This window comes from Pogonomyrmex barbatus, unplaced genomic scaffold (genome assembly GCF_055798465.1).
Source record: "Pogonomyrmex barbatus isolate J1 unplaced genomic scaffold, ASM5579846v1 scaffold19, whole genome shotgun sequence".
Classification (NCBI taxonomy): domain Eukaryota; kingdom Metazoa; phylum Arthropoda; class Insecta; order Hymenoptera; family Formicidae; genus Pogonomyrmex; species Pogonomyrmex barbatus.
In genome coordinates, this window is record NW_028297115.1 from 4,491,274 (window position 1) to 4,505,336 (window position 14,063).

Genomic DNA, 14,063 nt, shown 5'->3' on the forward strand with positions numbered 1-14,063 from the left:
GTGACACACCACTCAATGCAGTCAGGTTAGGATACGCACTCGCATTTTCTCTCTCTCTCTCTCCCCTCCTCTCTGCCGCTCTCCCTCCTTCCTTCTTTCTTTCCTTCCCTCCCTCTCGTCTTCTGATTCCATGTGGCGCGCGAGAGTAGGCTAGTATTCATAATTGATTCTTATTTTAAGACCATCTTAAGTAATGTCTTAAGATATTAATATCACTCTGTGATTGGTTGATAACTTTTTAAAACAATACTGTGCTTTCCATTTAGTGATACAAATCGACACAAGTATCACTCTATCTTTCTTGGCTTTCAATGATTAACAAGGACAAAATGATACTTGTGTCGACCTCGAAATCGATTTCCATGTCGAATGTTTCTTCGTTAATTTCCGAGCGATTCACTGGAAGAGAACGTCGTCGTCACGTATCAATCGGCTTTCTCGTCTCGCATCAGGATTTCAGGATACGGGATTCGATGGCCCGAGCGAGAAGTGACGAACGCAATAATCCGAACCAGGTGTGGCGATTTAAAATCATGGCGATGCGCGGTCAGTCGCGGTGGGCGCCCCTTCCTATTTTTTCAGTATATTTTTAGCAATATCGCGTATAAATACACCATCGTGAAAAGATACATTATTTCAATGTAACGTCGATGAACAGCGATCAGATTGAAAATGAGCAAGGGTTGCTGGAAATTCGACGAAGAGGATAAGGGTGAGCTCGCGATATTCTCTCTTTCTTTTCTCTCTTTCTCTGTCGCGCGCGCGAGATCCATGAAATTGATCGATGTTCATCTTACGATTTCGCAATTCGGAAAGAGCCGGGATACTCCATTTGCGCGATTTACATTTTCGATTGTGGGTTCTCGGTCCATTATTTCAAGTTTTCGTTTTGATCAAAGGGACAATAGTCGTGCATTTGTATGTAAACACGACTCTATATAGTTTTGTATATATTTTTTTCTTGATGTAACATTCGAATACTTATACATACACACACACACACACACACACCTGTGTGTGTGTAATCATTTACTATGTTTACACAGCGACATTAATCCAGTTTAATAACAACAACAAGTAGTTAGTGAAATCTTGCGTTAGATTGGTACATTCTTTTAAATCTAAGATTGTGGTCTAATTAAATACAAAAAATTACTAACTACGTTGTTACTAAACCGATTTAATGTCGCCGTGTAAACGTAGTAATTACGTAGAATGTAGAGAATATCGGCATATGAGAGGTAACTCTGGCTAACTCCTCAGCGAGGAAAACAATCGTTGAAAGTAGTCTCAAGATTAATTTGTAATCGAGATCGACATTATCTAAAAATAATTCATATTCAAGGTAGACATATATAAATAGATCGATACGAGGAGATAGAAAGAGAGAAAACACTTGCTGTAAATAAAAGTTTAGTTTGTTATAAAGAATAAAGCAAATTTTATCTGCCAAGCCTTGTATATAGATTTGGAGGAGGAAGACACAGAGGAGGATAAGCTGTGCAAAAAGTACAGTTCTTGGGATCAGGTACCAGACATTTTGCTGGAGGAGATATTCTCATATTTAACTATTCGCGAGCGCTACTATGCATCTTTGGTGTGTCGATCATGGTATCGAGCTTTCAAGCTACAGAACGTATGGTCCACATTTACTCTAGAAGACACCACTCTCACGCGGGGAAAATTTAACTACTACAGTGGCTGGCAATATGTTCTGGATCACATAAGAACGTCTACCTGCCTGAATAAAGTCGGGAGAAACTTCCGTTCGCTTATATTCGAACCTATGCTGAATTTCTACAATCTCTATGAATTTATGAATATGATATCATGGTATGCCGAGCGGCAAGGCTCGGACAATACGTCTGTGGCTGGTGTGGGTACTTATATAAGAAGGCTAAAATTTACCTTTCCCTGCAATATGGCAAACAGGGATGATCCCGATCGAATCAGAGTTTTTGGCACAGGAGGGAAATTGCTGGAAGCACTCGAGAGACTCATGAGAAACTTGCAGAATCTTAGATGTCTGGAACTGATAGACCTAATGCTCGAGAGTAATGAAGCGTTACACTTGATGGATGATATCTGTACAAATTGTACTCAGACTTTATCAAAATTGATACTGATAAATACTACTCGTTATAATTGTCCATTATTACATGTAGGAGTGTTCATTAACTTAAATGTAAGTATATCATTTAACACACATTTAACTAATGATTCCTGACATTGCGTTAAAAATACTTTTAGGTCTTAGTTATTAGCCCCCAAAATTTGCACGAGGATGTAATAGAGCTAATAGGTTATACAAAATTAAGACATCTTCATATTTTACAAAATCGATACAGTCCAAAGGACACCACTATAAGATTGGTATTTACAATCTCTATATTCCAATACATTTTCCTTAATTCTTTTATATAATAGATACAGCAACAATATGTTTTATTTCAGCCAAAGAGATCATCTTGGATCAAGATGAAAATGAACAATCCCTATTTAAAAGTACATTTTGAAATAGAAAGCCATAAAGCCACTGATATTCTTTTGCCTATCGATTTATTAGAACATGGCGTTATACCATGTCAAAGTATAGTACTGGATAATCCAAACACACAAGTCAGTGAAATAATAATTATGAATTTATATATCATGGAAAAGTAGTATAAAACTTTTTATATATATATATATTAATATTTTATAGATTTCACCGTCAATGATACTTACTCATGGAGCGTTTTTTGACTCGACGATACGGGTATATGCTTTTAAGGGAGTAACGAAGTACTATCTGCACAGGAGCTTTGCCAAAAGATTGGACGAAGTGTTGGTGCAATTCTGCCGAATGTGCCCGAACCTGCATACACTGGTAGCATTTTGTATTTGAATAAAAAAAAAGCTTGTGATGGCTTTCCTAAAATTCTGGTGTTAACAACGCGACTTTACAATGTGCAGGCATGCATTCATACCTTTACACATTATGAAAATTTTTCTTACTATTGTGTGAGTGTAAGTTCCTCCTAACTATTCTATAGACTTACTTCCCTCGATGCTGCGCGTACTAAATATTAAAGGTCCAAGCTTTTCAATCTTTTTATTTAACATATTCCGAAATATAGAAATCTTCTTCTTTCTGCATTTATGTATTCAAGTAATTACACGTCAAATATGAATTATTTAGATTTCAAGTAAAATTTTTAATTTGTAAAACTTGTTTATATTCAAGATGGATGTTACGAATCATCGGCTATCTAGCTCTTCTCCTGAATGCCTAATATAATAACTAATAAAAAAAGAATTGAGACACTGCTATTCTATCTATATTTTAGGAATGTGAGACTATTGGAATACAGTCATTTGCAGTTTCCTATCAATTTACAATATAACGATAAATAATATTTCTTTTACAGATGATCCGAGATAAGATATCGACTGCTACAATTTTAGAGATTGTCTCTACCGCGAAATACTTACGCTGCTTATATGTTCGGCGAAACGTTATCCTGAAGAGATGTGACAGAGCTTGGTCGAAAATTCTGGATAGGTCACCCGAGTATTATCGATGGATCAAGGTAAATAGCCGTAGTTATGAGAACACGGAGAAGGAAGTATCCAGAATATTGGGCTATCGATGGCACATGTTATCCGAAAAAGAATTTAAAATGCAAATGATTAATTTGCATATATAGATTGTAAAAATTGTTTGTAAAGCAATTTGAGAAAATTATCCCAGTAGTAAGTTATTTAAGCATATTATAATAAAAGTTATAATAAAATAAAGGAACAGAAAAGAAAACATAAAATTCTTGTAAAAATAATTTAAACTTTTAGTTTTTATATGTGAAACAAAAAAGTCCGTTTATTTATATATAAAAATCATATTTATATTTTAATAAATGGCTTTCTCTTCTCTCTCTGTAAATAATTTAATAGTAAGTGACTGATAATCCAATTGTCCTAATAATATAAATCAATCAATATTCAATAGCAAGTACATTTTTTCATATAATATATATAAAAATTTCTTTTTTATCAATTAACATTATGATAAATCTATTTTTAAAATGTTTGTTTTATATAAAATATTTAAATAAGTATCTGCTTAATAAGCACTATAAGAGATAAAGTCCAAGTACTTCAAGAAATAACATTATATGAAATAAGAACTGCTTATCTCTTATCCATGACACTAAGGTCGTAAGGGAAACGTTTCACAGATGCTTTTCTCTTTTTTTTTTTTTGCATCATCTACTAAATAAAAAATTATTTTATCTATAAATGACAATAATTTATACAAATATATTCCAATTTTTTTAAATTATTCTTTATAATCTACTTTTTGATAAAATAAAGGAATGTGAGACTATTGGGATACAACTTATTAGGAAAATTACTTTATATATCATAAAATAAACATGAAATCGTATGCACTTATTGATAGGATTATACATATGCTAACTTTATCAACAAAAGTATTAAAAAATTAGATGATTGATACTTTTATTAATAAATATATGCATTCACTATTCTAATTTACCATATTGTGACAAAAACTGTTTTATTCAATTACATAAGAATATTTATTTTTTATAGTTTTGAAAAATTCTTTAATTTTGTAATGAGTTTGTTTTATTTCGGATATCATATAAAATATAGTTGATTATAACTTATCTGCCTTTTAGGAAATAAAAAAGTATTATATACAATATTTTCAATTATATAAATCGTTTAATAATGAGATATGCAGTTTGCCGAAAATTTATATCAATTTATATCAAAGGGAAATTTTAACATAAAACGCTAATTGATATAAATTTTCGGCAAACTGCATATCTCATTAATAAACGATTTATAATTGTAATTGTAACGATTTATAATATGTAATACTTTTTTATTTTCTAAAAGATATATATATAATAAATATAATAAAATAAATATATATATATATATAATATATATTAGTAAACGAGATAAATCAATGAATTTTATATTTTTCGCTGCTAATATAAATAAGAATTCTACACTTGTGTAAATTCAAAAATTTATGTAATATATTTATTACATTTGTATATTGATATTCCTCTTTCCCTTTTTCCTCTTCTTAAATAATAGATTGTTGTTATGATTGTACGCTTGTTATTAATGACAAGTCATGTAATTATATGCTTTATATTATTTTTATATAAAACTGTGTCATAATCATTATTATAAAAGTAGATATAGAGATTGAAATGTACTTAAAATATTACATCACTGTACGATTTTATGATTGTATTTTACGTTGTACGTTCTTTTTTAATCAAAGTGACTGTGATCAACATTTTTAATCGAAAGGTAACGAAATCTGTTAGATATTTGTTGGAATGTTTTGTGGAGAAAATTGTAAAACAGTAATAAAACAGATAATTTTACATTTATTTTTGTTTAACCTATATTTTAGATTAATTGAATACGTTGTTACAATTTACATTATGTAATTATGTACAATTCTAATTAAATGTTTCATACGCTTTACTGTGTGTGTGTGGGGGGGGGGTATAGTTTCTAGACTATAATTATTATAGTTACTACATCTATATTGTGTTGAACATTGAGACTTATTGGATTACACTGTAAATGCAAACGTTTCAAGTTTTTGTACAATCAATATGACCAAGAAAGTTAAATATTAAGAATTCTTATTCAATGATACACCTTGATATTGACTGGGAAGAAATTACAAATTAGAAGAGACTGGAGATCATTTTTTCTTAAAGAAAAAAAAAATTTCAAAGTGTATTCAAGGAATCAATAAAATATTATCAAATTTTGTGAAAATTGATGCATCTCAGAGCGTCTCTCCTAGTGAACATTGTTCAATGAACAATAAAGATGAGATGATTTCAGAGAGACGTCAAACGGAATACGTTTTAGCGTGTTTAGGAACTGCGTTGTTAATGCTGTTTGATACAAAAACTATTCGAGGGGTTGCTCAAATACTAATAAATACATTGATTAATAGAAGTATGTCATGTTATAGCTTTATATATTGCAGATATTATTTCTTAAAAAATATAATTGTAATATTGATAATAGCAAATTCTGTGAATGCGTTGTCAATTTTCAAGTGTTTCATTTACACAATACTAATAATTACTAGAAAACACCTTAATGTTGTGCTATCGTAGAATTGGCATATGCCAGCATTTCGTTAGCTTCTCAATGAGAATTCGAAATGCTTGTCTACAAGATGATGGCAATTTTCTAGAATGCACATCATAGTTACTACACTATTAATTATATATACACACACACTATAAATGTATTTGAAATAATTTTATGAGTAGTATCCGTTTGCACAATGAAATTTACGAGAAATGTTTGAACTAAACATTATATAATTCCATCTGAGTGATTGAAACATCATTTAATTTCATTGCCAAAATAATGTATATACAAGAAAAAATCAGCGACAATCATAACAGTTTAAGACATTCAAATGATAAAAGATTCAATACACGTACTATATATAAAATAATTTATGTAAAATGAGTTTATTATTATCGGCATTATTGTATATATACATATTCAACTTGTATATACACTTGGACTTTATTAAACATTACTAAATAAATATAGTTATTATAAAGTGACGAGATAGATCACATTTCACATCGACAAAATTTGTGAAAGGATAGAGGATACATATTACATGGAATATCTGTACAATTTTGACCGACAATAGCGATTTACTCTATTATTATAAATTTATAGTTGCAATAAATTAAAAGAGAAATTGAAGTATATTCGTATTAGGGACTGCGCACAATGCGCAAATATTAGGAACAGAAATAAATATTAAATTTTGGAAATGAAAATTCAGAATAAAAATTAAATACAACGCACAATGAATATAAATAAGTATAAAATATCTTATAGTCATATCTTATACTTACTTGTATTCAGTGTGCCTTACGTTTAATTTTTATTCTAAATTTTTATTTCTAAAATTTAATATTTATTCTTATTCCTAATATTTCCTCCATTGTGCGCCTTACACTAAAATGAGACAACCGGTATTAGGAGCAGAAGTATGATTACGGTGCTATAGCTGCAGATCGTTTGTCGCGATTCTTGTTGCGCTGAATAGTGCGTGCTTTGAACGCGGCTGCATTCATTAACGTCTATAAATCGAAAAAAGAAAAACTGATATTTAATCTTGTAACTAAAACGAGCAAATGCTTCTATTAATACCTACTCTTTCTAATTTACTCGTTTTGATCGTAATCGGTGGAGGTAGAACTTTGTTACCGAGATGAAAGATCTCGCGCAAGAGTTGGTTTTCAGCAAGATGAAAATTAACACCAGTGCCTAACAGCCGGCAACAGGCGTTGTACTGAGTTCTCGCGCACCATCCCTCCAAGTATAAAACTTCTTGGCCAAATCTCACATGCATTTCCGGAACGATATCTTCCTAAAAGTAAAACGAAGCGTCCAGTATCTACCCGTTGTATCTTAGTGTTAGCATGAGGCATCTCCGAGCTTGTTTTTGAAACATTTAGGATAACCAGCGTGCATGATATATAGCTTTTACCTCGATATAATGTAGAATATCTCTGAAGTTAGCGCGTTGTTGTTTACGATCTTTCTTAGCTCGATACTTGTTAGAATCTGTGGCGAGTTCCTTAAGAATTTCAATCAGATCAAGTGCCCAATTCTGTTCATAGTCGCAGGAGAAATCACGACCAAGTTCAAATATTACTGCTAGTGCTTCGCCGGCTGACAGGCGTACATCGAGATGCGGCGATTTCAGCAATTCACGCAATCGATTCAGTGAACTGAAAGAGAAAATTTGCCGTAGTTGTCGCAGTTTGGCAATCACGTCCCCACATGTCTCGACAATTGACGACTTACGGCATATAACTGTTGGTTCTACCACTGGCGAACAAATTGTAGATATCCATAGATGTCATAACCGTGAGAAGCAGAGTCCACGATGAGATAGCTGCCACGTGAAGCGCTGCCACGTCCGTGGATATGTTTGCGATCGCGCCATTTCCTTTCAAATAAGAACCAGAGAAGATAGATGAAAGTAGCTGTGCAATTTCCATGGTGTCGGTCGCATCATTGCCTGATAAGAATTGATTCATAGCCAACGCCCAACAACACTGAAATTATTTTATAAAAATTTTATCATTTTATCGGTGAATCGTATATCAAACGTGCCGTCTTAATGATCTAAAATATATGTAATATGTAGAGTATTAAAAGAGGAAAAAATGAGACTATAGTACGTAAAAGTGAATTTCCAGAGCGATAAAAAATATTCAATCTATATAGATTAATAAAAATCAATACTTTCAATATAAATCGTAACTTTCAATTTTAGTTTTACTCACAAAGTCACAATTATGATTGTGGACATGAAATTATTTTATTTAATTTTATTTTTTCAATATTTTTTATATTTTTTTCCGCACAATGCCAACATCTAAAGTTATAAATCGACATGTACATTTTCAAATACATTTAGTCCCTTTGATATTTTGCATTTCCTAATCGTTTCCTATTGCAAGTTTGTTATATCACGCGTTACACTTATATTCGGCACGTAAACAAAAGAAACGTTTGTTGTTTATTATAGAAAAAATTATATTTTATATCGAAAATATATAAATAAATAAGAGGCTTATGTTAATGCATCGACTACTGTGACGATTATCGACACTGATCTTTTCATTCACATCGCATCTGTCACTGATTATCGATTGTTGCTCACATTTACAATACATTACAATACATTACAATGTAGAATATGCAATTTACATTTATAAGATTGACATTTATTTCTATTACAATTTAGATTAAATTTAACCTTGGTCCAACTTGTTACTTTACTTTTCTTTCTAGTTTTATGAATTAAAGAAAGATAAAAAATCAATTAAACTGAAATTAAAATTAATGGGCATTGATAGAAATGAGTATGATTGAATATGAATAGCGGAATGATAACAAAATGCACCGATAAACAAATGAGTATTTTTATTTATTACAATATTTTAATTTCGTTTTTTTCTTCCATTACAAAATAAATGAATAACGTTTGATGGAAACGAAAAAAAATAGTTGAATTTTCTTACTCTTTGTTTTTCTATACTCATTTATATTTATTATTTTTATATTCATATTGTGTGTACCTCGGCCCGAGCATGAACAGAAGCTGTATTATCGTTGGCTATGAAAGTAAGAATCGATTTCAGATCCCTGCAAACTGTCTCGGCACTCTCGAAGGCGCCCAATTGGATGCACAGCAGAGTGCTCAATCTGGCCGCTGTTGACTGTTCTTCACCCCGTCCTTTCTTCAGGCCGCGCTCCACGGCATCTGTGATGGTCATCTTTCTGTCCTCCACGAAATCGGGTATATACTTGATGGCGAAAATTTTCTCGATTCCATTGAAACAGATGAGCCGGCCCTTGGCACTCTTTTGCGTCAGCCCATCGATCGCCTCTTTCAGCTTCTCTTCGAACGCCTCTTGCTGCGCGAGCTCATCTACCTCGTTGTCGTTTGCATCCTCCAGCATACTACGATTGTCAGATTGGCCACTGGTATCGCTGCACGCATCATTGTTGATCGAATCCTCATCAGATGTAAACTCAGCTCTTTTTCCACCTGTCAGAATATAAAACATATGATTTAGTCATGCTACGTATGTAGCTTTCTGTACGTGTATAACGCACGCACGCACACACGCACGCACGCACGCACGCACGCACGCACGCACGCACGCACGCACGCACGCACGCACGCACGCACGCACGCACGCACGCACGCACGCACGCACGCACGCACGCACGCACGCACGCACGCACGCACGCACGCACGCACGCACGCACGCACGCACGCACGCACGCACGCTCGCACGCACGCACGCACGCACGCACGCACGGATTTAAATTATTTTTATATCATTATGCGGGATATTAATTATGATTAGCAAAGCCAAATGTGAAATGATTGACATATGCATGACAAACTGTTAATAAAGTGATATATAGAGGTTGAATTCCGTAAAGCGCATATGCGTGCATTACGTTATACGTGACATGAATCTCTAGATAAATACGCCTATATACCTACACGCCTTTTCGGAATCCGGCTTTGTAATCTTTAATTTATTTATTACGCTGTCATACAATTATCAGCGATTATTAAGCAGATTAGTAATCTTAATAAGATTAATAATCTTGATATTCCTAATCATAAGAAAAGCAATTTTTTAGAAATTGTTTGAAAATGATTCGATAATACTTTATCTTTATCAATAATAGATAGACAGTTAAAGTTTTAAAGTTTGAAAGTTCATGTCAATCGAAAACGATGCACAACTAACGATACAACTAACAAGTAATTTAAAATCCTGAGAAAAATAATAATAGTTCCTGAAAGTGAATGTCATGTTACATAATGTGAAATCTACAAAACTATATCTGTTTCGTTAACAGATAAGTTAATATTTCAAAGTGAAGAACGAGAACAATTTAAGTAAAGATAAAGATTACACAATGAATATATTTTTCAATTTCAGTATGAAAAATGTCTCATATAAAAGATATGAAATGTGCTAACGTGATTAATAACAATAATATTTTATACTTCACTAAAAATCAAATATTTCTTATAATAAACTATAAATAGTAATTATAAATAATGTTACATAAAAATAAGTATATATTTTTGACCACATTCGTCATACATGTACGCACAAATTGCATTAAATATATTTTTAAACAATAATTTCCATAGTTATCCACATTTTGTAAAAAATGTACACGAACGCGCCATCAAATAATTGAAAGCATCGTATAAAAGCATCGTATAAATAATTTCGCGTTAATCAAGTTTGTAACTTTCGAATCGTCACGAATTTTTTCAGATATACTCAAGGTTCATCGTCTGGAAAAGATTATAGTTATCGCCGAATCATGCAACACAGCAAAATATGCAAAATCTGATTCATTTCAACAGATGCGCAATATGGTATAACAAGAACTCGCAGTTTAAAGATCTCATTCATTTCATTTCATATTTCATTGGTGAGAAAAAGAAGATAAAAAGTTAAATTCTTTTGGGATAGGAAGTATTTTTTGCACGAAGATAATCGATTTGATCATGGTTAGAAAGATAGATATCAAAGAAATGAGATGTACTGTAAGACAATTGAATTTGATAAATCTAGATAACATATAATCCATTGCAATCACGATCATGTCGATTGCGATCGATTGCGCAAATTCCTGTTGCGCAAATTCCTGTTGCGCAATTTACGTGTATTTTATTGCGATTTCGAGGTAAGAGCGTTATATGTGAATAACGAATAAACGAAAGAAAAAGTTTTCCTTTGTCGTTTTATCGTTTCAAGGTTTTTTCAAAAGTTAAAAGATAAAATATATGTGTTTTATATATTGCGTGAGATTTTACATGCACAATGTATTCGCCTCGCATAATTGAATATTTAGATTAAGAATTTATTTCAACTAGTTATTAATGTCGTCATTGCGTCATAAAACGTGTAAACGATTACAATGTACGATGTCACATTTTTTGTCGCGCTTGACAGCTTTTTATAACGTTTTTTATAACCTCTTATGAGGTGCTCTTTTTTTATTCACGTGAGCGCGAATATTCCCGCATGTCTTATGAAAACATATTTCTCCAAGTGTTTCGCGTTATCGTGACGAAAAGAGGCCCGTTGCTGGAACGCGTGTCAGCAGTTCCATGTGTCATGGAAACATGAAGGGGAGAGGAAGGGGAGTAAAGCATGAAAGTCACATGGGGGAACCATGTAGCGTCCGCCATAGTCTCGAGAAATGCATTTTCGCGCGCCAAGGAGACGGAGAGACAAAGAAAAATAGAGATAGAGATGCCCAATGACGATGGACAAATCTCGGATCTGCTTTCGGAAAGCAGGTAGGCTCGCCGCGATTGCGACGAGGAGAGGCGAGATGAGGCGAGATGTGACGTAAATGAAGTCGATGAAATATATAAAACTTCCATTCCGGATGAATCATCGAGAGACGGACAAATGGATGAATGGACGGACGGATGCGCGAATCGATAATTTAATAATGCCGAGCACGTGACGCGCATTCGTTTCTCACCAGATCGCGAACTCTTCCTTTTTTTTTCTTCTCTCGAATAAAGAGGAGTGAGGGAAAGACGAGACGGTACATTTGTATCGAGGTGTCACACAACTCGGGAATCGCACATTCGCTCTTACCGTACTTTCCTCTTCTGCCCCCTTTGCCTGGCATCGTTCCTCAACTTGCTTATTGCACAATTGATACTAAATGAAAGACTCGATCAAGAGGGTAAATGTCTCGAACTAGTGTTTTTCTTTCGTATACTGAATACGCCACGTGAATTTTTCGTTGGGAGTAGATGAAAACTCATTAACATGTTGTAGAGCGTTCAGAACATACACGTCGAGATAGCCTACAATGGGCTTTCTCAAGTGCACTGATCGTTCGTCGTTTCTCCTGCTGTGTTCTCTCCCCGGCCACCAGGCGAACGTGCTCGATCTATCTCGAATATGGCCGAAGATATCCGAATGCGATTCGCGCGCCCACAGTCTTCTTTCTACGCATGCATGTGGCAGTATGACGTCATGTTAAACACGAATTATAAGCCTGTTCTGTAACGGTTTTACTTTGATATTATATAAAAACACTTTGATATTAGATAAAAAAAAAAGATCTTATTCTTAAAGATCAACAATTATAATTGAAAGTTCGTGTGCCTAAAATTTAAACAATTAGTTATACTAAATGTACTATAATATTAACATTAATTTATTATAATATATTATAATATTAATAATTTATTTATTAACTTTATGTATCTTTATTTATTAACTTTATGTTAATATATGAACATGTTCATATATTTATAATTTTTTATATTTAATTTTATTCAACATTGAATTTTTATATTTTTATTTACGTTATCTCTCTCTCTCTCTCTCTCTTTCTCTCTCTCTCTCCCCCCCCCCCCCTTGTCTCGTATCCATAGAAAAATAATAATTGCAGAAAAAATTTTACAGCAATATGAATATGAATATGTAAAATATACACATAAATATGAAAAATTTCACTTTTCATTTTTCACGCATTGACATTTCGCATGAAACTTTTCACGTATAACGATTGATGTATATAAGGTACGTGATACATAATGGTATGTATACATAAGGTACGTGAAATTACATGATTAACCCCTTGATCGGACAAAGCAGTGGCACTCAACCAATAGACGCTTTAAATTTCCCTAGATTAATCCGGATCAGTGATCTCTGTCTCAGCATTGATCGGATCAATCATCGTGGACTAACAAAGCATAAAAGCATTTTTGAAAGGTAATCTTCTCTTTACTTTTTTTATATGAAATATTAAATAATTTTACGAAATATAAAATAAAGTTTATAATAAATTTAAATTTATATATTGTAATATTTTTTGTACTAAACATTTCTTTCTGTAAAAATAATCCATTTCAAAGCTTGAAGTTATATTGAAAAAGTTTAAAATCGCGCAACGTTAATAAAAAAAACATCTTATTAAAAAATTGTTAAATAAAAAATTTTTTATTTCTAATTATATCTAATAATAATAATAATAATAATAATAATAAATTATATTTAATGTAATTTAATGTTATTAAATATAATTATTTAAATTATTTGTTTAAATTTTTTTTTATATAATTAAAAAATTTTTTTAAGTAATATATTCCATGCCAAATATCCTTCAGCCATTTTACCTTAAAAATAAAAGAAAATTTTAACTTTTTATCTAAAATTTTTTATTAAAAACATATCTGATTTACATTGCATATAATTCATAAATAAAATATAACCTATATCTATTTATTTATTTATTTTAATATCCTTAAATATTATAACATTGATAATACATTGCTTGTAATTAAAATTTATATATTTTATTGTAATATTACTTTTTGCATGCTTTTCTTAATATTTGATGATATGTTTAAAATAAGTTTATGATGTTCATATATTTAAATTATA

General features: G+C 32.1%; 2 protein-coding genes across 3 annotated transcripts; one reads left to right on the forward strand and one right to left on the reverse strand.

Annotated features, from left to right (window-relative positions):
• The first annotated feature begins 32 nt into the window (after positions 1-32).
• LOC105432711 (uncharacterized) lies at positions 33-5,417 on the forward strand. 2 transcript variants are annotated; one of them, XM_011647669.3, is made up of 6 exons: positions 33-712; positions 1,455-2,185; positions 2,251-2,373; positions 2,455-2,619; positions 2,705-2,869; positions 3,411-5,417. In XM_011647669.3, exons 1-6 carry the CDS (start codon positions 673-675, stop codon positions 3,687-3,689), a joined length of 1,503 nt encoding a protein of 500 aa, XP_011645971.1. In that variant the 5' UTR covers positions 33-672; the 3' UTR covers positions 3,690-5,417. The 2 variants fall into 2 exon arrangements, with proteins under 2 accessions (XP_011645971.1, XP_025075433.1); XM_025219648.2 differs by having other exon boundaries at positions 1,467-2,185.
• On the reverse strand, positions 5,395-12,536 carry LOC105432701 (Interferon-related developmental regulator 1). The gene is made up of 6 exons (XM_011647634.2): positions 12,258-12,536; positions 9,177-9,649; positions 7,894-8,147; positions 7,574-7,817; positions 7,238-7,453; positions 5,395-7,163 (listed from the first exon to the last, which is right to left on the reverse strand). Exons 1-6 carry the CDS (start codon positions 12,289-12,291, stop codon positions 7,077-7,079), a joined length of 1,308 nt encoding a protein of 435 aa, XP_011645936.1. The 5' UTR covers positions 12,292-12,536; the 3' UTR covers positions 5,395-7,076.
• Positions 12,537-14,063: the final 1,527 nt, after the last annotated feature.